Source organism: Crinia signifera, chromosome 9, assembly GCF_055691185.1.
Source record: "Crinia signifera chromosome 9, ASM5569118v1, whole genome shotgun sequence".
In the NCBI taxonomy this organism is placed as follows: Eukaryota; Metazoa; Chordata; class Amphibia; order Anura; family Myobatrachidae; genus Crinia; species Crinia signifera.
The window spans coordinates 117,561,912-117,589,364 of NC_139225.1; the positions used below are offsets into that span (position 1 = coordinate 117,561,912).

The following is a 27,453-nucleotide window of genomic DNA, read 5'->3' on the forward strand; positions in this document are numbered from 1 at the left end:
GAGAACTCAGACACTACGCTTCTATGGGGCAGGAGCGGAAATTAATGATGAAATATTCTCTGTAAAGCACTGCATAATATAATGGCACTATGTAAGAATGAAATAATCAATATTACCTCATGTGCGTACAAAACATCTGATTGTAAAAGTGTGTTAAAGGAAAAAACATGAGTTTACACTAGAACACAGACAAGTCTATAGAGAGGAGGTTTACATTGCATATAATGTGCCGCCCACTGAACTATATACTAAATCCTTTCCGCACAAGAGGCCTTGTCCTGACATTGCTATAAAGCAGACAATTACCAAACAACTCAAGTAGATGAATCCGGTTACAACTGACCACAACCTACAGCTGTTATTGGACAATCACAATAAACAAATCCGGTAAATTGAGCCTACAGACAGACAGTGCCTAGGAAGGACTGCGTGACCTGCTTTTCTGGGAGCACGATAAATAATAAGAAATACTATAATCCAGGGGTTCTGAAATCGGTCCTCAGGACCCCACACAGTTCACGTTTTCCAGGTGCATTCATTACTCATTGACACATTTTAAAAAGGAGCTCATGATTTCACTTGTGATTCTGTGAGGAGACCTGGAAAACGTGCACCGTGTGGGGTTCTAAGGACTGTTTGCTATAATCAAAGGGTACATTTTTCTTAAAATGCAAAAAAATGGCAATTATGCTAGAATATATATATATATATATATATATATATATATATATATGTCATATATAGATATATATCTATCTATATATATATATATGACAAAGGCTTAGGTGTCATTACAGCATCCACCACAGAAGGTTACACCCCCCCCCCTCCTTAGAATCCGCAGGGAAGATCACGTAGAGCAGGGGTGGCCAACCCGCGGCTCTCCCCCTGCCAAAGTGCGACTCCTGCTCCCAACTCCCCTCTCATACATTAACCCCTTGAGTGATGGGTTTTGCTGGGGCAGGACAAACCTGCCCGAGCAAAACCCACCACACGACGTTGGTAGTCCCCCCACCCATCTCCGCTCTGGCGTTTTTACGCCAGAGCTTCCCTGCCGCTGCTGCCCCCTATGCCTTATCCGCCTGTCACATTCAGCAGTGACGTCGGCGGCAGGCTGGGGGATGTTCGCAGCGGCTCGGGAGGACTCCCGAGTCCCCCCGAGCCGCGCCGAAGATACCCGAGCCTGCCGCCGACGTCACTGCTGCTGTAAAATGAATGGCAGCTGGCGGCATGGCGGCTGGGTCAGGGGAGCAAAGGTGATGTAGGGGGGGTGGTTCGGAGATAATTCAGCAGCATATGAATTATCAACGTTTCAGGTGCATTTATTGGAGCACCCTTCGTCAGGATAGGTTTGGCTTGGCATAGACACAAAAATGGGGCTTGGCCTACTTCCAAATAGACCACGCCCCTTTTTTGCCATGTTGTTAGCTCTTTAGCTTGACTACAGATATTATTCGGCTCTTTTCCTGACTGGTTGGCCACCCCTGACGTAGAGACAGCGCCTCAGCACAAGCCAAACTGCCTAGTGGCTGATTGCGTTGTCTGCGGGTGATCGGTACACAATAAGGCATAAAATACAGATACTAATTTGAATAACTGTATATTTTAAGACTAGCCAAATAGCAATGACCATTACATTTACCTTCTGTGTTATACTTGATCCGCATGTTATTGAAGTAATCAAAAGCATTTTTGAGAACCCATATCCTCACAATATTATCTTGTCCAGCGGATGCCAATAATCGTCCACAATGAGAAAACTTCATCGTCCAGACAGCGCCCTGGCAGAAAGTGCAGAAAAAGAAAGAAATCCAAATAAATAAAAGGTAACTAGATAAATAGGATCCCTCCTTATTCAACCTATATTGGATAACTCCTTACGCCTAGAAAGGAAAAAGAGAAAGCGCTCTCTGGATGGGGCACTCCAAATAAGATGTTCTAGGTATTCGTGAACGGTATACATATGCACGGCATATCAATACATCCATCCCTCTCTATCTGAAAAGTGGTAAAACTATGTGTATAATATTTTATCTAGGTCCCAACATCTGCCAAAACAGCTCTGACCCATGGACGCATGACTGCATAGGATCTTTGTAGGTATCCTGTGTTACCTGGCACCAAAGCATTTGTACAGTAGTTGATCCTGTTAGTTGAGATTGGGCCTCCTTCATTGAATTTGGAAGTCAACACCTTGAACTCTTTGTCCTGTTCCTCAAACCATTCCGGAACATTTGTTTTAGTACTATCCTACCGAAAGAGGCCACCGAAAGAGGCCACTTCCATCAGTGACCACCATTGTACATCTTGGAGCCAATGGTAAATCAATCTGACCGATTCGGCCATCCACATTGGTAGGTACTAACCACTGCATACTGGGAACACCCCAGAAGATATGCCATTTTGGAGGTGCTTTTACTTAGTTTATCCAGCCATCACTATTCTGCCCTTGGCCCTTATTCAGATCTGATCACAGTACAAATTTGTTCTCAAAATGGGCAGAACCATGTGCACTGCAGGTGGGGCAGATGTAACATGTGCAGAAAGTTAGATTTGTGTGAGTTATTATGTAAATACTGGCTGCATAATTTTTACACTGCAATTTACATTTCAGTTTCAACACATCCCCACCCAAATTTAAGTCTCTCTGCACATGTTACATCTGCCCCACCTGCAGTTCACATGGTTTTGCCCATTTTGAGAACAAATTTGTACTGCGATCAGGTCTGCATAAGGACCCTTGTCAAAAGTCACTCAGATCATTACACCGGTCCCCCTTATATAGTACAAAATGATGGAAATTGGTGTTCAAGGCATGGGAACAAGCTATTGGTCTCCCCTTCCTACTAGATTGTAAGCTCCTCCGAGTAGGGCCCTCTTCCCTCCTGTTGTCAAAGCCCACTTCTCTTCACATTTCACTCACAGCTCTCCTTTACTCCAACACTCAGTGACCATCTTCATACTCATCTCCATCATTGGCCTCAAGCCTCTAGTTGTATGTTGATTGGGTCCTCACTACTTACATTTAAGCTGTAATGTGTATTGAACTGTGGTGCTCTTTATTTGTACTGTATTTTTGTTATTTATTCAATGTTATGCCAAGTTTTGTCTCCCTGTATTGTTCCTTTGTACGGCGCTGCGAAACACTTGTGGCGCCTTATAAATAAAATAATAATAATAATAATAATAATAATAATAATAATAATAATAATAATAATAATAATATTGGGATGCTTTATAACTGCAAAAAAATGACACAGGCCAATTAAAAATAATGAAAAACTTAAGTGCTTAATTAGTCATTCAGGGGGTGTCCCATTTTTAACTCTAAAAATTAATTTTTCCCCAAGTATATCAAGTGGGGAATTGAATCTTGCCGTAAATTGACAGTGAATCCATTTTTTCGCAGATAACTGAATAGGATTTAGACAATTGAATAGGCTTTTGGGATTTGCTGTAAATTCTGGCTTTTTAAGATGAAAACCGGGGTTTTGGGCGGAAAATTGATTTCTTTGCGATATGACTAAGGTGATTGAGGTAAATATAGATGAAAATCCTGCAGGATGGAAAAAAAGAAAGCCAGAGCCCGAGAGATTCTAAGCTCCAGAGAGATAGAGAAAGCAACATAGACACAGCGGATAGATAGACACTTAATCAGTGAAAATGTAAACAGGAGTTTGATTACCATGTGTTCTCCACTGAGATCTTGCACCACTTTGATCTGCTCAAAGTCATAAGGACCCTTGAACCCATGAGCAGCTTTGAACTTCACCGGCCTGGTGTAGGGCATTCCTTCATCATCACTGGACGATGGGTCATCAGGGTCTGTGTGAAAGACTGAGGGCCAGAGTAGACTATTAGTACACAATCCTACACATATTCCAGAAAAACAAAAAATTCAAGCAAAACAAAAAATTCAAGCAAAACAAAAAATTCAAGCAAAACAAAAAATTCAAGCAAAACAAAAAATCTAACAGCAGCAAAACAACAACAACAACAACTCCAGGAACAGCGTATCTAACAATAATCACAAGGGCATATGTAAACTTTCCCATGCTTGAACAGGATAAGAAATACATAAAGTCTTAATTAGTGTTTATACTGGAGCTATGAGCAATCTGCTGAATACCTTTAGGGGACACTTCCAAAACTCACAAAATACAGATATTAAATATAAAGTCCTCCAGAATCTGAATCGGATGTAACGAACCTTCATCTCGGACACTTTTCACTTTGTTGACCGCTCTCTCTCCATACTCCTCCGCCAGATGTTTTGCCCTTTTCACCTTTTTGCCCAGGAATTTTTTCAACTGCGTCCTTGAAATCCAGGAAAAAGAAAGTAAGATCCTGAGTCTCCATGTCGCTGAACCATCAGAGTTAAAGAGACCGTTAACTTTCATTCAGCCAAACAGGACATGTTCCCGTCTGATGTGTTATGGAAGCTCACTAATCACGCTCTTATCAGATTAGTAGGGTGTTATGTCTCCACTGATGCACATTTGGAAGTGAATGTTATAATGAATATAGCTGCGTCTTTTGTCAGCAGTGCATAGAGACAATGGGGCAGATGTATTAAGCTTTAACAAGAGATAAATGCAAGGGTGATAAGGAGAGATAAACGTCCAGCCAATCACCTGCTAACTGCCATGTTACAGGCTGTGTTTGAAAAAAAGTCAGTAAGGAGCCGATTGGCTGGACATTTATCTCTCCTTATCACCCTTGCATTTATCTCTTGTTAAGGCTTAATACATCTGCCCCACTATGACCAGACAGACCGCCCAGACTTGGGGTGAGCCCAGTAGGTGGTTCAATGCCAAATCATAAGCCAAAACACAATACATAATAAAAGTAGTAGAGACCTCAGATTGGCAGATTACACTGAGACAAGAGCAATGATCACCGATGTCAAACCCACAAAACAGATTCTTCATTTAAAAAAGCTAAAAGGCTAAACGTTTCATGCATCATGAAAAGCCAAACATAAGCCAAAGTCAGTGTACATGGAGTAAACAGCCAGCCCTAATTCACAAAACTACATTTAAACGTTTCAAGAACCTATCAGACCTGCATGTATGTGTAGTAGAGCAGAGATGGTGGTGGTGACTGGGTAGTGCCAGGCGCATTTCATGGAACGCAGCGTTTAGTATGCAGATACAGGTACATACAGAATATAGACATGACGGACATTGTTTTATTCACCAAAAACTGTAGCGCTGCCTATCACTTTGTGAATACAATAAATTTTAATAGAAAAAGTTGCAAGTATGAAGGTGGATCGATAAGTAACTGTTAAGAATGAAGACAAAAAAAAAAATTTCTCAACATAATCTCCTTTCACGATAATAACCCTCTAAAAAATGTTTTGTGAAACTCGCGTAGGCTTCTGATCGACGATGACCTCCTAGTTTGAGCTGAATTTTTTTCCTGCGATACACGTTTTCAGGTTAGGGAACAGAAAGAAGAAGAAGTCACAGGGAGCCAAGTCAGGCAAGTACGGTGGATGCAGCAAAAAATCATAGCGCAGTACATGCAATATGGGCGCAACAATTCTGGATGCGGGAGCTGGTGCATTGTTGTGGTGGAAAAAAAACCCCTAACCTATGAATCAATTTGAAATTTCGTATGGTGTTGTGTAAAAGACGGTAGTACAGGATAGTAATACCAACTTTCCTCAGCAACGCCACCTGTCTTCAAACACAGGTACTTATTGATCCACCTTCATAAAACAATGCCTGGCGCTACCAAGTAACAGCACATCATGGAGTGACTAGAAGGGCTGTTTAACGCGCACGGAAGCTAGATGCGTGTGGACACATATGTAGTATAGTAAGCCTAGCTATGTCCAGCCTGGTTTGCATATACACAATACCCATACAACTAGGCAAACACAAACAAGCCGATATGACCCCTGAACTCCTATGACCTGTGGGAGCTCAGTGACCTTATAGGTTTATACTACTGTCCACGAGCAAAGGTACAAAAGGTAAAGCAAAGGAAATGTTTTACAGGTAAAACAATGGAAAATGGATTACGTTTTCTGCTTCAGTTTTCCCCCATCTGTATCTGCTTGTTGAGATTGAGGCTTCTCTTCATCATCAGACTGGGCAGCATCATTACTGAGGGAAGCAAACAAACATATTACAGTATATCAGATCTTCAAGCCTATTTGGCGATAATTTAATAGTAGATAGTATTAGTAGTACTTTATAGTAGATTTAAACATAAAACTGCTTGGTACCACCATACCATGCACTCTTTGTGTACCACCAAATTAAATGACTTTTTAAAAAAAAAAATGTGACCGTAACTGGAATGCAATGGTCAGATCATGTAACAAACCCAACTGGATTTTCTTCCCACCTTCGCAATGATGACTTACATCATTGTACAGTTTAAAAATACATCTGCAATTTCTTTTTCTGAGTGGACAATATCTATGGAAGGCAGATAGTATTGGCTGCTAGTCACATAAACAAACTCAGTATGTCCTGTAATGAAGAACTAAAAATTGCAGGTAGAGCTCAGAGAAGTGTCCATAGGCCCCTCTGCTCACATTAACACGTTCCACTAAACATATGGTTGACATGCACAATTATAAATATCATCATCTTGTAAAAACAAAAAAGGTTCCTTGTCTAGCCTGCCAGTGATTTGAGAATTCAAAATGCACACATTTTTATGGAATTGCTACTTTAATAAAAGTTTGAATCTAGCTTTAGCTTAATATTTACAAGCAGAAGTTTCACAAACACATCACTAAACTGTTTCACAATGCAATTAGGTCTAATAAAAGTGATACAATCTTGCACTAACTATGAAACAGATCTCTAATGCCCCTTTCAGACCGCAATTTGTAAACGGTATATTGCCGTTTTTTTACCGTTTTAAAACGGTAATCTGTGCGGTCTGAAAGGTGCAGGACCACTTAACCGGTAATGCTGCTTTCCCACTGCAGACCCGTTTTAAGTTACAGGTAATCTTAAACGGTATTTAGCATTCCCACTGCAGCAGATTACAGTTTGAAATGCCATTTAAGTCCCATTCCCATTGCAGGTAAAATGTTTTAGCTCTTCAAAACGTTTTTACAGCATTGGTGTGCAGTGGTGCTAGTAATATATACATTGCTGGCCTGTGCCAGCAATGTATATATTACTGGCTGATAATTAATCATTGGTGTGCAGTGGTACCAATAATATATACATTGCTGGCCTGTGCCAGCAATGTATATATTACTGGCTGATAAATAATCATTGGTGTGCAGTGGTACCAATAATATATACATTGCTGGCCTGTGCCGGGGGGGGGCGGGGCGAGCAGGTCTCCGTGTTCAGCAGGCGGGGGGCGTGGCGAGCAGGCCGGGAGGGGCGGAGCGCCCAGCTTGTGTGGCCGGGCGGGGGAGCAGGACTGCCGGGCGGTGATCGACAGCGGGACGGCGCCGGTGAGCGACAGCGGGACGGCGCCGGTGAGCAGCGGTGAGTATATGACGCTGCGGGCAGGGAGGGGGGTGGCAAGGGAGGGAGCAGACAGCTGGACTGAAAGCCGCGCATCTTTCAGCCCGGCTGCTGTATACAGATTCAGCGAGGATGGCTCAAATATGAGCCATCCTCGCTGCATCTGCTGGTAAAACCGTTTAAGAGGCATTCCCATTGCCTCTTAAACGGTAGATTACCGGCTAAAACCCTGCTCTGAAAACGGGTTGAAATACCGTTTAACTTTAAACGGTATTTCAACTCTGGCGCTTTCCCACTGCAGCCTTAAACGGTATTTTGCCCTCAAAAATCGGCAAAATACCGTTTTAAGGCTGCAGTGGGAAAGGGGCATTAGAAAATACCGTTTTTTCTAACCGGTTAAAATGCAGGGTCCTACCAGTTTCAGAACCGGTATTTTAGGCTCAAAATCGGCTCTGAAACGGTATTTAGGACCCAGCCAATAAGCTGGGTCCTAAATTCAGTGCAGTGAATATTTAATGCGCTCATTAAATATTCATTGCGCAGGAGGCCGCCGCCGCCCCCCCCCCCCCCCCCGCACGCGGGTTAACACATACAAACCCGTTAACCCCTCCGCACCCCCACCCCCGTTAACACCCCCCCGCATTGTGTTTAAGAACACCCCCCCCCCCACCCCCCCCCCCCCCCCCCCCCCCCCCTGAAGCCGGTACCTCCTCACATTGCAGTTGATCGGCAGCCGCAGTACTGTACCACGGCTGGCTTCGCGTATGAAAAAAATAAGGAACTTTCTGAAAATGGCTGCCCCATAGGAAACCTCATTTAAAAAAACTGTCTTTTGTATGGGGGCAGCCATTTTCCGAAAGTCACTTTTCTTATAAGAAAAGTGACTTTCGGAAAATGGCTGCCTCCGTACGAAAGACAGTTTTTTTAAATGGGGTTTCCTATGGGGCAGCCATTTTTTTTTTCATACGCGAAGCCAGCCGTGGTACAGTACTGCGGCTGCCGATCAACTGCAACGTGAGGAGGTACCGACTTCACGGGGGGGGGTGTTCTTAAACACAATGCGGGGAGGGGTTAACGGGGTTGGGGGTGCGGAGGGGTTAACGGGATTGTATGTGTTAACCCGCGCGGGGGGGGGGGGGGGGTCGCTGAAGACTGGCTTTGACCCTGTATTTGGAAGGTTTCCAAAAACGGGTCTGCCAGTGCAAAAAAAACGCACTTAAACGGTAATATACCGTTTAAGAAATGCGGTGTGAAAGGGGTTTTACCTGGCAGACCCGTTTTTGGAAACGTTTCCAAATACAGGGTCAAAGCCAGTTTTGCGGTCTGAAAGCAGCATAATGGGCACACGGCAGCTGTACCAGACCCATCCTGCTAGATGTAGTCATTTTCAATTTGTATTTAACTTGTGAAACTTCCTGAACATGGTTATTGCTTTAATTGGCAATTTTATTAGGTCAAACGACTCCGGTTGTAAATAGTAGGAAATAACAGCCTATAAGAAGATACTTAAGAATGGAAAAAAAAACAACATAATGACTTTCTGAAAAAACAAACTCATCTGAATAAACAAACTCATATCAACTTTAATCCAATCTCTTTCACTGCGCCCTAATTAGCTCTGACACAGCAAGGAAGCCGAGGACCTGGTAATTAAATTCTAAACTTAAAATAGGTGACATCATCTTTATAATGACGTTAAATGTTTATCTTGCAGTACAAACAAATACTACACTACATTCTTATTTGGAAACCAAGAAAAGGATTTTATTGCGGTTACTGTGGTAAAACAACAATATTACCTAGAGAAAGATTTTGTTGAACGGATAATATTTAGTGGCAAATGAACAATCCACAAAGTCCTTCCGCTGGCGTGATTACCTAACCAATAACGAGGGCTGATCACTCTGCATAAACAAACTAGTCCATGTGGCAACTCCCACGAACGGCAACTCCGACTCAGTCACTAAATTTATATTCATTTACAACAAAATTTTAAGAATTTGTTCCATGCTAACATTTTGTATCTTACATGATCGTGGGAACCACCTTCCCTTGCAGCATCATCATCAATGGTTACTGTATGCTGTTGTCTCAATGAAGTGTAAACCAGTTCCGCGATACAAGTGTTGGAGGCCAGCGAGGAACACAAGCAGAAATCCGTGTGATTCGTTCACGCTCTGGTATCAACTTTACCCGCTACACTATTTATGCCGATGCACTCAGAAGACATATTGCAAGGAATGTTGGCTCTAATTTTAAAGTAATTACTATTCTTCCACCTAGCCGGATATGAATACTATAATTATGATTAGTTAAGAGATTAAAAAGATACATATATAAACACATATATATCTGAATGCACTTCTCGAATCTTATTCTCCACAAATAATGCACACAGTGGCTTTAATTGGAACAGTTATGTGTAGAGACAGGATTATATGCATTTGCATATTTGCATATGCATTTGCATATTTTGCCCATTCTCACTGGTTATTGCATATTTTACCTAAAATCTAGTGATGGTGCATATTTTAGGCCCCGCTCCCTTTCCACCCGCGAGTCACAGCACTGCTTTGCCCTGCTGCTGCTGGCCAGGTAGTGGTAGAGTGTGCAGGATGGGGCAATATGTGCGCAGTGTGGGGAACCTTGGATGTACGATATGTCTGACACTGCTCTAGGCTGCCAATCCATGATGATAAAAGTCAGTTGGGGCAATGCCATTATGAAGCTCCTGAACTTTTGCCTTCCCCTGGCCTGGGACTTTACACCATGAGACAGACTTCTGCAGCAGAGGAGGCGGGCAGAAGGGTTGTGACATCACGCGGCGTGGAGAAAATGGCGTGTCACAGTGAGTATGCGGCGCAGGAAAGAAGCCTTCCACTGCGCCGCCCTCACACTCTATGCTGACATTTGATCCATCGGCACTGGAGATGAAAGTCCGTGTAGTTGATGCAAGAAGAGCCTAGGATGCTGCAGTCTGCTGTAGCAGCCAGGAAGAAAAAAAATCCTGTGTACAGCACTAGACATCTGCAGATGCTGTGGGCCTATTTTTGAGGCTTATTTGCAACTAATTTTATGCTGATTTTTTAATAAATAAGTTAAAAATTACTTTTTTTTATTATTTAATGTAGCATATTTTAACACTTTTCATGCATATTTTAAGTATTTTTCAGGCATATTTGCATGCATATTTCAAGCTTTTTATGTTGCATATAATCCTGTCTCTAGTTATGTGTGTTTCCATATACCAGGCATGGCCAAACTGTAGCCTTCCAGGTGTTGTGAAACTACACATACCAGCATGCCTTGCCATAGTTTTAGCATTCCCCAATAGCACAACTGTGGCAAGGCATGATGGGACTTGTAGTTTCACAACAGCTGAAGGGCCAGCAGCCTTTATACAGTATTTATAAGGCTGATAAATAAGAGGGTGGCATAGATGCTCTAGAAGTACATTGCACAGCTAGCAGGCCCTTCAGGGATCTGAACTCATGGTTTAGCACATTATTTAATAAACCATAGGTAATGATCACCCTGAAAAGTTCTAGATAAAAGCTAAACAAATGGCAATCAAACTGCAAGAAAAGCCAGATGAATTTCCAATATAAGTATCTGTTAAGCAGACGGCTCCGACCACAAGCTGTTAGTACTGAAAAGTCAACTGTATCTTTGATACATTAAAAGCTGTGTTTTGTGGTTCTGTTTCACAGATGTAATCCATGGAAGAGCATAGAGTTTGCAATCAGAAGACATTCTATGTAACGGGAGGGGGGGGGGGGGGGGTGTCGGAGAGTGTCTATGACAAGATAATACATTTCTAGAAATATGGTCAGGTATAATACTATAAGCTAGGAGTCGGGAAATGCAGTCTCTGCAGTCTGCACTGTAGCCTGGTTTTCTGACAGTGTCTCACCAGTAATGGGAGAGGAAGGTGTTAATGGCCAGGACCAGAATTTTGAGTAGTATACATGACAACCTCTGCTTCCATGACAGCATGTCTTCTTAAAGTCAGGAAATAGATTGTTGGAATTCACACAAATAATTGCCCATAAATTGATGCAATACAAAACATCCATACAGAAAATAGCTAGTGAGTATCACTAGACAGCAAAGACTCTATATAACCCTATATCAGGCATGGACAAACTATGGCCCTCCAGCTGTTGTGAAACTACACGTCCCATCATGCCTTACCACAGTTTTGCTCTTAGGGAATGCTAACACTATGGCAAGGCATGCTGGGATGTGTAGTTTCACAACAGCTGGAGGGCCACAGTTTGGACATACTGTACCTGCCCTATAGCATTTAATCTACACAACTGAGCCGTTACAGGGGCTGAGTATCCTATATGCCATGTCTACCCATATAAACACAACATAAACACCATCATATACAGTGAGAGTATACAGTAGCAGCATACCAGGGCAAGAAAATTATACTGTATCTAGTTTTAATTGCATTTCATGACCCTTACCTGACATACTCCTTCGTTCTCCTCATGATATGCAGGGTGAGTGGATTTATGCCAGTCGGTAATTTTTCCTCTGCCAAACTCAGAGGGATCTCCTCTCCCGTGTCTAAGTTTTTTATCATTACGCTGGCCAAAATCTCCTGCAATGACAAACCCCGATTTAATAAACTGGCATAATGGGGAGCTCCCATTATACAGAAGCGGGAGGAGATGAGGAAGTAAATAAAGGAGGAAAGCGGAACAGTCACACTACTTACGAGAGAGAGAGAGAGAGAGAGAGAGAGAGAGAGAGAGAGAGACATTGTGAGGACTTCCATTACTGTTCTAGAGCAGCGGTTCTCACCATCATCACACAAGTCCTCCCAACAGGCCATGGTTTGCGCATTTCTGCCTATGGAGGCAGGTGGGAAAAGAACTGACCCGATGCTTGATTAAAGACTTCCACAAAACATGACCCATGGGAAGACTTCAGGGTTGATATTAAGAACCTGTCCTAGCGCAGAGCAGAAAGAAGGGAACAGGGGCAATGAAGTACTTGGTGAGGACATTACCTCATCAGTCAGCTCCCTTCCGGAGTTAGATCGGGGCCTCTGAGGACCAGCACTTTCCGCTGGGGAGCTGGACAGCTGTCCATCAGCCGCCTTCCCATTTTCCTGTTGGTAGGATAGCAGGAAGGCAATGAACACAGAACTGTGTGTAAATGTACCAAACTAGTAATGAGAAAATGCAAATACTATACAAACCTGAGCAGTCACTACTTTGTCTCCACTGGTGGCACTAGCTAGATCCAGGGAAGGCTGGGAGTCTCTGTTTGAACCTTCTGTCATGGGGTTTGGAGACAGGAGTCCGCCAGCAAGAAAGGCATCTTTTGTAACTACAAGGCAAAGAAGGGGACTATAATGAGGCTAGGGAAACCTGCAGGGTGTCCATTCTTTGAGCACTAAGAATCAGCTAACTATACAGCTAAATGGGTCTAGAACCATTTCTTGTAGATATGCAGCACGTTGTTGGATAGTTCTTGGGTTTAGCAGGAGTGTAACTGATTGAAAAAAAAATTCCCAAAAGAAGGTGTTTTTTAATAAAGTAAAAAAAATATAAGAAAAAACATAGACTCCAGGGATAGTCTGGCACTCCCAAATGAATTTGATTTATCAATTGCTGTGGTCCCTTCCTTATGGATAAAAATCCAGCAACATTGGTACGGAGGAGGCGGCACTCATCGGGATAATAACATAGGCTGTAAGCTTGTAGCAGGGCCCTCTAACCACCAAGTCTCCTTGGTGTTACCCAGTTTCTTTCCATCATTGTCTACAACTGTAAAGCGCAACGGAATCTGCTGCGCTATATAAGAAACTGTAAATATATCGATATATTACCACACACATATTCCGCTGCACTTAGACAATATTTGGCCATTCACATCACTCCCTGCCTCAGTGGAGATAATCTGTCTATCCCTACCACATGCACACATAAGGTTAATATAGCTGGAAGCGAATTAAACTACCAGTATATTTTGGAACGCTGGAGTAGAGCAGAGTACCCAGAGAAAGTCTGCAAAAGTATGGGGAGAACGTCCAAACTCCACACATATAGGGCATAGCCCGTATTGAAAAACCGAACCTGTAATCTCAGTGTTATTACTCTACCCCAGACAAAATCTAGGTTAATCACCCGCTGCTTGTTGGCATCCACCGGTGAAGCGGTGTAACAGGCTGCCCACACAGCTATGGGTCATAGAGTACTGACCATGCTGCGGCTTCTTGTGGCTACTGAAACACTGCAATGCCCATAGGGCTTGAGCTGGCCAACTCCGGTACAGACACGTTCTAAGAGCAGTGCTCAGCTTAGCCTGCAGTCACATGCAGAGGCCGCACATGACAACACTGAGGAAGAGCTTTCAGATTCCTAAGGTATAATATATATATATATATATATATATATATATATATATATATATATATATATATATATATATATATATATATATATATATATATATATATATATATATATCATACACACACACACACAGGTTTGCCCAGCGGAATGAAGGTTCAAGTGCATAACTTGGTTGAATGTTAAAATGCAAAATAGAAAAAGAAGAAAGAAACCCCTTACAGAGAGCACGTATAATATTATACACTGATTAAATGCCTGTCAAATTGGTCCCTTTCCGCTCCTACCTCCAATCCCTGTCTTCACAGCTCCATCTCTAATACCCAGCAAGTTCAAAACAGATTATTTTGCCTTCACTTTAATCTATTCCGATTAATCTTCTCTATTAATCAGTAATTTGGGCCGTCGGGGGACCTCTAGTGGTCACTGGCGGCACAGATACCTTGACAAGGAATCACAAACACTGGATAAGATGAAGTCTTGGTCTTGATTTTGTAGCAGGCAAACAGCACACCAGGTAATCAGCATAAGCACAGATGGCTACAGCATTGCAGCATACAGGTGTCACAGCATAGTACAAACTCTTCAAAAAGCTTCTGTGGTCCCTACCGTAGCCCACACCCATACATTAGGCCCCCCATACATCTCTTGTGAGCCACCCGGAAGGCTCACATACAATTTGGCACTTGATGGGCCATTTATAAATCGCAAGCGATTTATCACATGTAAGAGGGAGCTGCAGCGGGTGGTGGGTGGCGGGTGCTGAGCTAGCGGGCCGGGCAGTGATCATCATCAGCGGGACGCCAGGATGGGTATTAGATTTTTTAAATATCCTGTCAAATGACTGGCCATTCTCTAATTGGCTGAGAGGGCTCTCAGCCAATCAGAGAACGGTCAGTTATTTGACAGGATATCTGAAAAATCTAATACCCGCCACCCAGCTGATGATATGATCATGGCAACCAATCAGTCGCTACGGATACCTTGTTATAATGCACTTAACAAATGTTACACAAAAGCTGATTGGTTGCTGTGGCACACTTCTCCACTGCTTCATACATTTCCCTTTATGTGTAATGCCGACTAATTGTGGATTCTAAAATAGATTTAGTGCTATTGGGAATGTATGGATTTTATATACATTTCCAACATTATTCAATTCAGATAAAAATATGTACATACAAGTACTTACCAAAAAAAAACTTTACAAAATAAAAAAAAAAAAAAAAACAGAATTATTTCCACTAAGAGCATTACAATTTTTTATTTAAAATAAAATTAATAAAATCATCAAATCATGGCACAGAATGTGTTTTGTCTTCTTTATTCTGCATCACTAGTCTATCGGATTTGTATACTGTAATACGGAATACACACAGACTTTTGTCTCTGTTCTTTATGTTTATGTGTAATTAAAATAAAAAAAAGTGTTTAAAAACAGAAAAAAATCGTACGAAACAAAAAGACGATATAATAATTTATATATGTGTACTCACAGTCCAGACCGGATGATCTTGGGCTCTCATAATCAGGGTCACCTTTCTTTTTGCGTGGTGGTGGTGCTGGCCGTGCAGGTGGTGGTGGTCTTGGCGGTGGTACATTCATAGGAGGTCGTGGCCGTGAAGGACCGGACTTCTTAGTACTTGCTACAATATCCGGCTCAATATTAATCTGTCGGGGAGGCTTAGCGGGTGCCAATTGCTCGATAGCGTCAGAGGTTGATGTTTCATTGGACACATTTTCTACAGTTTGTTTATACTGGTCTTCTTTATCCACCTCATAAACTGTTTTTTGTTCCTCTGTTTCTTCCTTTTCTGTAATTTGAAGGTCTTCAGTTAATTCTATAATATCTGCAATCTTAGAAGTTTCCACCAATTGGTCAATAAGAGGTATAGAAACATCATGCGTTTGACTGTGTTTTGGCCCCGAATATTCCTCCAATTCTTGAAGGATAAGGTCTTTTGGGTCATCAGGAAAGGTGGTTTCAGTAACCACTAGTTCAGGGATGTTGACTAAAAGTTTCTGATCTGTTCTTACAGAATTGCTAGAAAAGTTCAATATTTCCACAACCGGGCTATGACTTTCATCTAGGACAATGGACTTCTGACTCTCCTCAATAATGCTGTCAATAATCTGAAGAAAAAGATTACAAAAATAAAAAGCATGCCCCAACACCAATGATTTATAGTACTGTACATCGCAATATTGTATACAATCATTTTTTATGGTCCATGCCCTAACTGGTTGCCATGGGCAACAGTTACTTGGGCTCATAAAAGTTTCCATAAAAGCTCACACTGATTTGTCTTTGTTAGCAAAGGCCAGACAGTCGACTTCTTTAGCCTCTTATTAAGAAGCCAATGGTCCCAATTCAGACCAGATGCTGACGCTGGGCTGATAATTTCTTGTCATCAAGTATACGCCACCCCGCCAGAGTGAAATCCTGCCCCATGATTGTGCAAATGATTTTCCTAGTGTATGCAGTCTTTGCGTATCCCAGGACTTATTCTGCGGCTGCGATAGAAACTGGCTGTTCGGGGTCGGAGCGGGCGTCACACGCCTTACAACACCTGGGCACCCATGCAATTTCTCTGACTCTCCCAGAAAATGGGTGGTTACCACCCCCAAACACCAGCTTCCTGTCGATCAACTTGACTAGGGCCAGCGATATAAAAAAAAAGTAGTAGGATTTTATCGCAGGATGGCCTCACAAATGTGTACAACAATCCTTATGCATGCAGTCTATCAATAATCGCCAAGAGATCAGGCCTGAATAAGGCCCAATGTAACATCTGGGCTCTGTTATGCAAGGAATCACTTGTTTAGCAAAGTAAATTTTACAAAACTAATTTAATGGAGGTATAGGGGCTGATGCACTAAACATTGGAGAGTTACAAAGTGGAGAGAGATAAACGGATCCCAGCAACACAGTACAATGTTTTAAAGTGGCATTTACTCAAAAAAAACACTAGCCTGTCTTTTCGGAACCGCGCAAGCTTAAAACATCCCCCCTCCATGCACCCCACCTTGGTGCTACAAGTTTTACACAAACCTCTTTTGGGTCATCTTGCTTTGGTTCTGTGGTTCCAATTTCTAGATGGGGCTGTTCGGAATGGGGGACTTCTTCCTGTAAAAAACAGCTAGCGTTTAGAACAGCTCACACTGTATAGTGCACACAATCATAGGACACTGCAGAGTTTGTTGGTGGAGGTGTACATCTTAATAAGTACAAGTATGCAGAAGAACATAAGATAATAACTTTTCAAAAATTTCCTAAACAATGACAAAAACACATACATGGGCTAGTCCAGTTGTACCCAAACTCTTACAGGGGTACCCTCAGGTTGGTGGTCCAGGACCAGATCAAATTATTTATGGTCAAAGTGAAAACCAGTGCTAGTGGCTGTCATTCATAACACCTGTGGGCAATCAGAAGGACAACTGTACACAACCTCATAACTGACCCTAGGGATGGACAGGTAGGCACAATTCACTTCATTTATGTTTTATCTTTTCCCCTAATTTATAAAAAAAAAAAAAAAAAGACGGTACTTATGTAGTATCTGGGCTGCCGATTTCTAAATCGGGTCGGATCGGGAGATCGCATCGCATCGCATGCGACCATGCGATTCGATGCGATGCGATGCGATGACCCGATTTTTCCATAGGAATCAATGTTAAAATGGACTGAGTCCATTTTAACATGGAATTCAATAGGAAAAATGGGTCCTTTTCATACCCCTACTATCCAAGTGGGCATGGAGTTGGATATAAACCTGTGGCGAGCGTAGCGAGCCACCGAGCCCGAAGCGTGGCGAGCGAAGCGAGCCCCGCGAGGGGACGAATACCGTCCCCTCGCGGGGCTCGCTTCGCTCGCCACGCTTCGGGCTCGGTGGCTCGCTACGCTCGCCACAGGTTTATATCCAACTCCATGCCCACTTGGATAGTAGGGGTATGAAAAGGACCCATTTTTCCATAGGAATCATTTTAACATTGATTCCTATGGAAAAATCGGGTCATCGCATCCGATATCGGATGCGATATCGGATGCGATGCAATATCGCATCGCATCGCATCTGATTGTATGCCTTAACTTAAGGCATACAATCAAAAAATCGGCAGCCCAGATACTACATAAGTACCAAAAAAAAATACGATCCTAGAGGTGCGGTGAGAAAAAAAAATATCTATTGCTCTAGGGTGCTGTCCTACATGAAAGCTTGGGAACCACTGGCTAATGCTGTGTACACATGGTACAATTTGACATTCGATTTAGGGGAGAGGCTAAAACAGTGTGCCGGGTGCAGCGAGGCACTGAGCCCGGAGCATGGCGAGCGCAACAAGCCACGCGAGGGGACGCGGTACACTTAGACGGTGTTCATGACAACTATGTCTACATTCAGGACAAAAAAAAATGTGAAAAACTCATGTCGACCTTCCAATTGTAGACCAAATGCTTGTTGTGTCAACCTTCCAACCGGTCCAACTATTTTAGGTGTCGACCTTCAGTGGTTGACCAGATGTATGCCCACCTTAATGGAGTCAACTCTATATCACATACCCCTTATAATAAACCCTATGAGCTTGCTAGTTCTTTTTTAAAGGACAGCGTTATGTCTATTCCCGAGAGTGTTTAAATCGGACTACTGTTATAGCACCTCTGATGGCAGAACACTTTACCCCCTTACCCTGTGCAGCAGGAACTGCGTGCACCCAAAAGGGGGCAGACTGACACAAGTGATAAATCCATTGACTGATAATCTAGGTGCAGCTGCTAGATACTGCTGTATTGAATATGGATGATCAACAGACAGTGCCAGTGCTGGTCCTGTGCGCATCGGATCAGAGTCTGGAGGTCGGACCGGCTGTACATAAGATTTGCTGAATCTTATGTGCAGCTGGGCAGGGGACTGCGAGGTGGCTGGCAAGCCAGAGCAGGGAGCTGTGCTCCGGGCAGGTGGAGGAAGCAGGGTGGCGGGGATTCTGCTAGTAGGGTGGCAGACGCTGTGGAGGACACAGAGGCTGCAGTAACGTAGAGTCGGGCTGGGGGAGCCGGGAGCTGTCAGTGCTGGGGAAAAAAAAGCCCATACAATGAATGGGCAACTTTTGATTAGCTGAGCGCTCTCTCAGTCAGTCAGCAATTGGCTGAGAGAGCGCTCAGCCAATCACAGGCTGCCCATTCATTGTATGGGCTTTTTTTTTCCAGTACTGATCGCTCCCGGCTCCCCCTGCCTGGCTCTACGTTACTGCCGCCTCCTTGTCACTGTCCCCCGCAGCGTCCCCTGCCCGCTGCCTCGATGTCCGCCACCCCCCTGCAGCTCCCCGGGAGTTGCATATGATACATCGCATGAGATGCATCATATGCAAAACTTGGCACATCAAGTGCCCAATCATGTGTCCCAGGGAGCTGCAGGGGAAATCAGGTCTGACTTGTCCTTAGTACAAGTCGGACTAATGTATGGGGGCTTTTAGTCAACTCCCAGTAATGCACTGCACCCTTGTGCAGTCAGTGAGGCAGATGTATTAAGCCTGGAGAAGAGATAAACTGGAGATAAAGTAGAAGGAGATAACGCACCAGCCAATCAGCTGTGTTTAAAATATGACAGTTGGGAGTTGATTGGCTGGTGTATTATCTCTTTCCAATTTATCTCCAGTGTATCTCTTCACCAGGCTTAATACATCTGCCCCAGTGTGCCTTGGCACCCCATGCTCAGCACCATTAATCATTGTCACATTGGCAGAAAGGTGAAGCTGCAGCAATACCCCACTCCCATGCACAAAACCTTTAGCTAATTTTTTTTTTTAAATACATGCCAACCACAGTGGGGCCCTAGTTAGAGGGGGGCCCAGGGGTACTAACCACTTTTGCCCCTGCTTTAATCCGGCCCTGTCTACAGAGAGAGGTGTGACAGAATATTAGAATGCTGACCATGTGCTATAAAAGCTGAAACCAGAGTGTCCCACTGCAGTTGGTTTCTATTCTAAATATATATATGTGACACCCAGGAAAACACAAGTAATCTGTGCACTTTGCACTGTATCGCACTCCCAAACACCAGCAGCTCACTTATCCCAACAGGCAACGCTCCAGATTAACTACCAATATCACTGCTTTGGTTCAGATACAAGTAGGGGAACATTTACTGATAAAGTAACCCAAGGTTGCCGGAAGGATCATTTACTCAGTGGTAATCAGCACAGATTCATAGTACAATGCAGACAAATGATTTGGAAAGAAAGAGACTAATCATGTTAGGGGAAACAATAGGATGACATTTTTCACTTAAGAAATGATTTAGTTCATCCTTTGTCTGTATTCACATTCCATCATGCTACCCCGTGCATAATGACACCAAACCAATTACACCGCTATTATGTAACATGCAAATGCCAACCTGATATCTGTCAATGAAATAAATAAAAGAGACTGACAACAACAAAGTATTCATTTTACATAGATGAAATTGGTTTGTGTACTGGCAGGGCATCTGATTTGTGTGTCATTCAGTTCAATTCATACTTTATAAAATTGCACATACATGTGTGTGTAAACACACACACACTATTAGATACAGTACACACACCCATCATATATAATAAGGGTTCCCAAACTTTTTCGAATCACGGCACCCTAGAGTATCAGAAATTTCCCACGGCACCCCTAGGCCCCCCCCCCCCCCCCCCAAAAAATATATAAAATTAAGTAGATTGTGTTTATATTCAATTCTTAGGGTCAGTTATGTGGTAGAGGGCAGGATTTGCTTCTGTTAGTACATATTTTATGATTGGCAGCCACCAGCACTGGTTTTGTCCATAAATAATTGATCATAAATAATTTGAATTGGTGCAGGACCAGCAACCCGTGGCACCCCTGCAAGTGTCCAGAGGCACCCCAGGGAGCCACAGCACACAGTTTGGGAACCTCTGGGCTAAGCTGCTCCCCACCTCTATGGGAGGAATTTAAGTGTTTTGAGTGCCAGCTGCCACTAGGTGGCTCCCAATGGAAAATCACATCTTGCTCCGTTCGGTGCACAGACATTACAGTTCTGTTGTTCCATCATTTTGATGGACTTTTAACTAGTCTCTACTAATGCAATTTAAAAATAAAAGCCAAATTGGATTGGTTGATATACAGTAGGTATCTACTCATTTTTATTCTGTTATCAGGGGAAAAGTTTCTCTCCCAAAAAACGGAAAAATTTTCCTCCAGCTATCAGGCCCAGTGGGTAAAATGCTATTAATGGCTAGGTGCCATTAAGATAAGAGTACTGGACAAGTACCTGGCAGGCAGGGTATATTCACCACTGTTAAGTGATCATTTTTTTGTCCTGTGTGTTTAAGCCTCAAAAAAAATAAAAAAGGAAACCGATATACACTGGGGGAGGGACAAGCAAAAAAAACTCAAAACGTATAAAGAAACCCCACTAATTTCTCAGCCAATCAAATGCAAACATAGTAGGTAATACCCATTGGGGGGTATTCAATGCTGCAGCGAGCGGCCGGCGAGGGGGTTAAACATCGAGGATTGCTGAAAACCAGCGATCCTCGCTGTTTAACCCCCGCGCCGGCCGCTCGCTCTATTCAACGTTCTGGGGAAATCCTCGCCGTCACAGGAGGGCGAGAATTCCCCAAAACAGCGAGATCCGCGGCTGCTGCAGAAAACTCGCAGTTTTTAGCCGCGGGTCTCGCTGCTTCTGAAGCCGCATCCGCCAATTCTCCCTCGCTCAAAAAACGGAGCGAGGGGGAATTGGCGGATGCGGAGGCTGTGTTGAATGCTGTAAGGGTGAGTGGTGACAGCGAGCAGGAAGCCCTGCTCGCTGTCACCACTCGCAAACAGCATTGAATACCTGCGAATGAGAAGAAAAAAAAGAGGGAGAGGAATTGTCCACTTTCAGTTAACAAATCACATGAAACATTTATTATTTGCCATCACCCTATTAAAACCCAACTATAATGAACGATGGTCTCAGATTCCACCGCAAACCAGATTAGTACATTTCTCATTTACCTTTAACCCTGGTTTTCAATATTAAATAAATAACGCGACTAAACTGCTTTCTAAACGAAAGCAGCTAGGACCATACAGTAAGTTTATGAATAGTAACTGGCTTGAATTGGTCTACAGCACCTTTTACAGCAACAGAAAATAGGTCATAATCTTCTTTTGTATTACAAAAACAAAGTACGGTACAAAGCCAAGCTTAAGTGAAAACTCTAATAAACCTGGATGAATTATTTAATGTCAGGACACATGAGCAAAGACACAGGAGTCTGCTGGAACTGCAAGCTTTCATAGAGGACTCGTCGCTCACATAACCTCATTAAAAAGAATGCTCTTGTTTTAATTCCACAATACGAGGCGTAGAGAAGTGGCAGGCTGGCTGTCGGACAGAAAGTGCACACCTTTACAGGGTGGAATCTCGTTTACCTTCTGCTATTTAGCATTACATTGACCTGGATCACAAACACACCCTCTGGGAAAGACCTGCGAGTCATCCTGCTCCTGGCACGGTCACCTTCCTGCATCACTGACTAAGCACAGAACTCCAGGCTGGTACAAAGATTAGTGGAGGGTTACAGGTGTCAGTAACCATTGATGTATATTAAAAAGAAGACATGTATCTGGTTGAACTCGGTGTGATCCCTTTATTGAAATGTACAGATTATGGCAAACTCAGAAGCCTGCCGGTGAACACAGCAAAACCAGCTCACCAAAACATTTAGTAAACCTGGCTACAGGAAAGGGGATTTACTCCATAGCAACTAGATGGCTCATATTTGTAGCGTGGATTAGAACACAGACTTACACATTGCACAAAAATACTGGGCCGGACCTGCATTATTCAAAGAGAGTAACACAGGTCGAGCAACCTGGAATTTCACCCTGTGTATAATGGGTAACCTGGGTTCAGTGTGAAACGGTTTGATTGGATTCGGACCCAGGATATGCAATGTTAAAGTGGTATAAATGTACCCAAATCACATGTTTGCATGCAAATGCTTGAATTACAAGTAATGTATCAATACATATATCACTTAATGCACGGTGGAAGCTGTAGTTCTAAAGCTGAAAGAGCAAACCATTTCACATGTAGTGATCCCACGCAGTGACGCGACTAAAGAAGATGCAACTGCTATGGGGCCCAGTGGCTTGGGCAATTCTATGCACTTTTTTTTTTTTTTTAATTGTGCCGCCCTTCATCGACTCCCAGGTCAGAGGAGCTGGAGCTGGGTACCCTGCACTGAGGCAAAGGAGTAGGAGACACAGCGCAGGGTAGATAGTGCAGCAGATCCAGCACTGGGGAGCTGGAGGAGACCAGCGATGAGGAGAGTGTGAAGCAGCGCCGGTGATGGGGAGGCAGGAGGAGGAGACTCAGCAGTGCTGATGAGAGGAGGTACACAGGTGTCACAACTTCTTCATAAACCCTGTCTTCCCTCTCCTCCTCCTTCACAACCCCATCTCCACACGGAATCGGTACATCTGTCAGAATGAACTTAGGTCTACAGTCATTAGGTCGACTGGCAGGAAGGTCGACCCTATTTAAGGTCGACATGGGCCAAGGTCGACATGACTTAAGGTCGAATTTGCATAAAGGTCGACATGAGGAAGGTCGACTGGCCATACGGTCGACATGGGTTTTTCACTGTTTTTTGATCCGAATGTCGACACAGTTGACATGGAAACAGTTGGCAATGAGAATCGGACGCTCGCAATGCATCGGGCACGGTGGCTCGCTTCGCTCGCCATAGCTTTAATAACCTCCTCCACGCCCTAGTGGATGGTAGGGCATGAAATACCGCATGTCGGCTCAAAAAACAGTGAAAAACCCCATGTCGACCTTATGACCAGTCGACCTTCCTCATGTCGACCTTTATGCAAATTCGACCTTAAGTCATGTCGACCTTGGCCCATGTCGACCTTAATCCCTTCCCGACATTTGACGTACATTTACGTCATGGCCGGGATGTACTTCCCGACACATGGCATAAATGTACGTCATGACTTTAAACTGTCACTGCGTCTAGAGACGCAGTGACAGAGGGACGATGTCTGCTGTCCCTGACAGCAGACATGTCCCTGCATGCCCAGGGGGGGCTGCGATGCCGCCCCCCCGTCAGCGATAGCTGTGATTGGCTGTTCAGTGTGAACAGCCATTCACAGCGTTTTCCTGTGTTACCAGCGAATCAGACGCTCGGTAACACAGGTGTCAATCACCGCCGGGCGTCAGGGGGCATGAGGGGGTCATCGGTGACGATGACACCTCACCCCACCCTCACCCCACCTGCCCCCAAGGCTGTCATTGGTCCGTCGGACCGACAGCCAATCACAGCCAAGGCGCGACATTTAAACTAACGGTGACTGCGCTGCAGACGCCATTCCGGTCTGGAATTGCGTGCAGAGCGGTCACCGTGCCTATCTGCCGTGATACTGACCTGATCCTTGCTAATACTTACCTGATCCTTGCAAATACCTTACCTGATCACCTGATCACTGCTTGTAGCGTGCTGGATGCTTCCTGGATCTGACTTCTTGTGACTTCCTGCTGCTGCTGCAGTGTGATAGAGAGATAGAGAGAGAGATAGAGAGATAGTGACAGAGAGAGCTATATTTTGTGTCTGCTACCCCCCCTTTTTGGGGGTGCAGGTTTTTTTTATATATATATAACTGTCAGTGCTGCTGCTGCAGTGTCATAGAGTGATAGATAATGATAGATAGTGAGAGATAGAGAGATAGAGAGATTTGTGTCTGCTACCCCCCCTTTTTGGGGGTGCAGGTTTTTTTTTTATATATATATAACTGTCAGTGCTGCAGTGTCATAGAGTGATAGATAGTGAGAGATAGAGAGATAGAGAGAGATAGTGACAGAGAGTGATAGAGAGTGTATATTTTGTGTCTGCTACCCCCCCTTTTTGGGGGTGCAGGTTTTTTTTTTATATATATAACTGTCAGTGCTGCTGCTGCAGTGTCCTAGAGTGATAGATAGTGATAGATAGCGAGAGATAGAGAGATAGAGAGAGATAGTGACAGAGAGTGATAGAGAGTGTATATTTTGTGTCTGCTACCCCCCCTTTTGTGCTGATCAGTATATCTGAGCTGATCAGCAACTTTTTGGGGGCGCAGGGTTTTTTTTTTTTTATATATACCTGTCAGTTGCTGCCAGTTGCACTGTCAGTTGCACCAAAGGTTGTGCACCTGCTGCCCCTCACTGGTAATCAGTGTCGCATCAGTGATCACCTTTTTTTTTTTTGAGGGTGCTGTGGGGTCTTTTTTTAATTTTTTTTTTTACACACACTGTGATTTTGTGGGTGTCCTGTGGCCACTGTGCGCTGATCAGTGACGTACATCACTGATCAGCTTTTTCGGCACAGGGTTGATCTATTTTTTTTTTTTTTGATCAAATTCCTGTTGCCTTTGAGCGCTGTTCAGTGACGGACGTTACTGACCAACATCTGTGCTCAATTTTTGGCGCAGGACCTTTTTTTTTTTTTTTTAACCCCTTCAATTTTTTTTTTTTAACCCCTTCAATTTTTTTTTTTTTAACCCCTTCAATTTTTTTTTTCTGCACTACATACACACTACACACTACATACCCCCCGGGTTGAAATAAAGTTTGTACCCCCCCCTACACTATACACGTGTTGAAACATTTCACTACCAGTAACACAAAAATAAAAATGGCATCCCAAATGTCATCCCGAAGAATGTATTCAGCGGAGGAGGCATATGCCATGCTTGCCTCTGACTCTGACACAGCCAGTGAGGCAAGCGGGGAATTTGAAGGATTCGTCTTAAGCTCCTCTTCCTCCTCTGGTGATGAGGGACCCCCTCAAAGACGCCCCCGTAGAGCAGCTGAGACCCCCCCCCCCAATAATTGATCTCGTATGGACCCCACCACCAGACAATTTTGAGCCCCAGGTTCCTGAGTTTTTGGCCATGCCAGGAATCCAATTTGATTCCACAGGTCTCAGAGAAATTGACTTTTTCAAATTATTTTTCTCTGATGATTTTATAAATTTAATGGTGGACCAAACTAATTTATATGCCCAGCAGTTTATTGCTCAAAACCCCACGTCATCATTTGCTAGGTGGACCCCTGTAGATGCAGTAGAGATGATGACGTTTTGGGGTCTGGTGTTTCATATGGGCATAGTAAAAAAGCCAGAAATTAGGCAATATTGGAGTACAGATGTTCTGTACAGCACCCCATTTTACCGTATGGCCATGACCCGGGCTCGATTTGAGACGATCCTTAAATTTTTGCATTACAACGATAATGCACAGTGCCCACCCAGAGATGATCCCACCTTTGACCGGCTATTCAAAGTCAGGCCGGTCATTGATCATTTCAGTGCCAAATTTGAAGAGATGTACATCCCAGATAAATTCATTTGCATAGACGAGTCCCTTATACATTTTAAAGGAAGGGTTAAATTCCGCCAGTACCTTCCCAATAAGAGGGCAAGGTATGGCATAAAAATGTATAAGCTGTGTGAAAGCACCTTAGGGTACACTCACAGGTTTAGGATATATGAAGGGAAGGATTCAAGAATTGAACCGCCAGAATGCCCCCCCTCCCTCGTAGGTGTTAGTGGAAAAATTGTCTGGGATTTAGTGCACCCCTTCCTGGATAAAGGTTATCACCTCTATGTGGATAACTTTTACACTAGCATCCCCCTGTTTAAGGCCCTTGGTTCAAGAGGTACAGCAGCTTGCGGTACTGTGCGCAAGAACCAAAGAGGCCTCCCAAAAACACACATTGCCCAAGTAATGAGAAGGGGTGAAAGCAGGGGAATATGCACCGAAAATATGTTGTTGGTCAAATATAAGGACAAGAGGGATGTCCTTATACTGACAACAATTCACGGAGACAGTACCACCTCCGTCCCTGTACGAGGTACCAGTACCCACACCTCAAAACCTAATTGTATCCTGGATTACAATAGGTACATGGGCGGAGTGGATCTTTCAGATCAGGTACTGAAGCCGTACAGTGCCCTGCGGAAAACAAAAATCTGGTACAAGAAGCTGGCCGTGTATATCATCCAGATGGCACTGTATAACGCTTACGTGCTATTCCGTTCTACCGGCCAGAGGGGGACATTTATGCACTTTCAAGAGGAAGTCATAAAGGGCCTAATATTTGGGAACCAGCAGGCAGAGGGCCCCAGTACTTCTAGTACTGGCCCCCGTATTGTACCAGGGCAGCATTTTCCTGATGAAATCCCCTCCACTGGAAAAAAGGGAAGGACACAAAAAAGGTGCAAAGTTTGCTATAAAAAGGGAATAAGAAAGCAAACTATTTTCCAGTGTGACACTTGCCCCGACAAACCCGGCCTATGTATAAAGGAGTGTTTTAAATTATACCACACATCTATGGATTATTAGGTTCATAATTTCACCGTGCTTCGGGGGTCTTGCTAATGCCACATAGCACCCACCATTCATTTCACCAGAATCAGAGCCGCAAAATCCAAAAATCACTCCTTCCCTTCTGAGTCCTGCCATGCACCCAACTGGTATTTTTTGGTCACATGTGAGGCATTGCCGTACTCTGGAGAAATTGGGGCACAGATTTTGGGGTGCTTTTTCTCCTTTATACCTTCTGAAAATGAAAAATTTTGAGCCAGAA

General features: G+C 43.7%; 1 protein-coding gene across 1 annotated transcript in view; it reads right to left on the minus strand.

The window, feature by feature from the left end:
• The window catches only part of WDR44 (WD repeat domain 44), an 81,245-nt gene that overhangs the window by 16,311 nt on the left and 37,481 nt on the right, over positions 1-27,453 (minus strand). Inside the window, exons 3-11 of the mRNA XM_083159579.1 lie at positions 16,875-16,949; positions 15,319-15,955; positions 12,667-12,797; positions 12,475-12,576; positions 11,927-12,063; positions 6,033-6,116; positions 4,211-4,317; positions 3,686-3,837; positions 1,643-1,781 (exon numbers count right to left, since the gene is read on the minus strand). Of these exons, the coding sequence (XP_083015705.1) occupies positions 1,643-1,781; positions 3,686-3,837; positions 4,211-4,317; positions 6,033-6,116; positions 11,927-12,063; positions 12,475-12,576; positions 12,667-12,797; positions 15,319-15,955; positions 16,875-16,949 (1,564 nt within the window). The remainder of the gene's footprint in view (positions 1-1,642; positions 1,782-3,685; positions 3,838-4,210; positions 4,318-6,032; positions 6,117-11,926; positions 12,064-12,474; positions 12,577-12,666; positions 12,798-15,318; positions 15,956-16,874; positions 16,950-27,453) is intronic.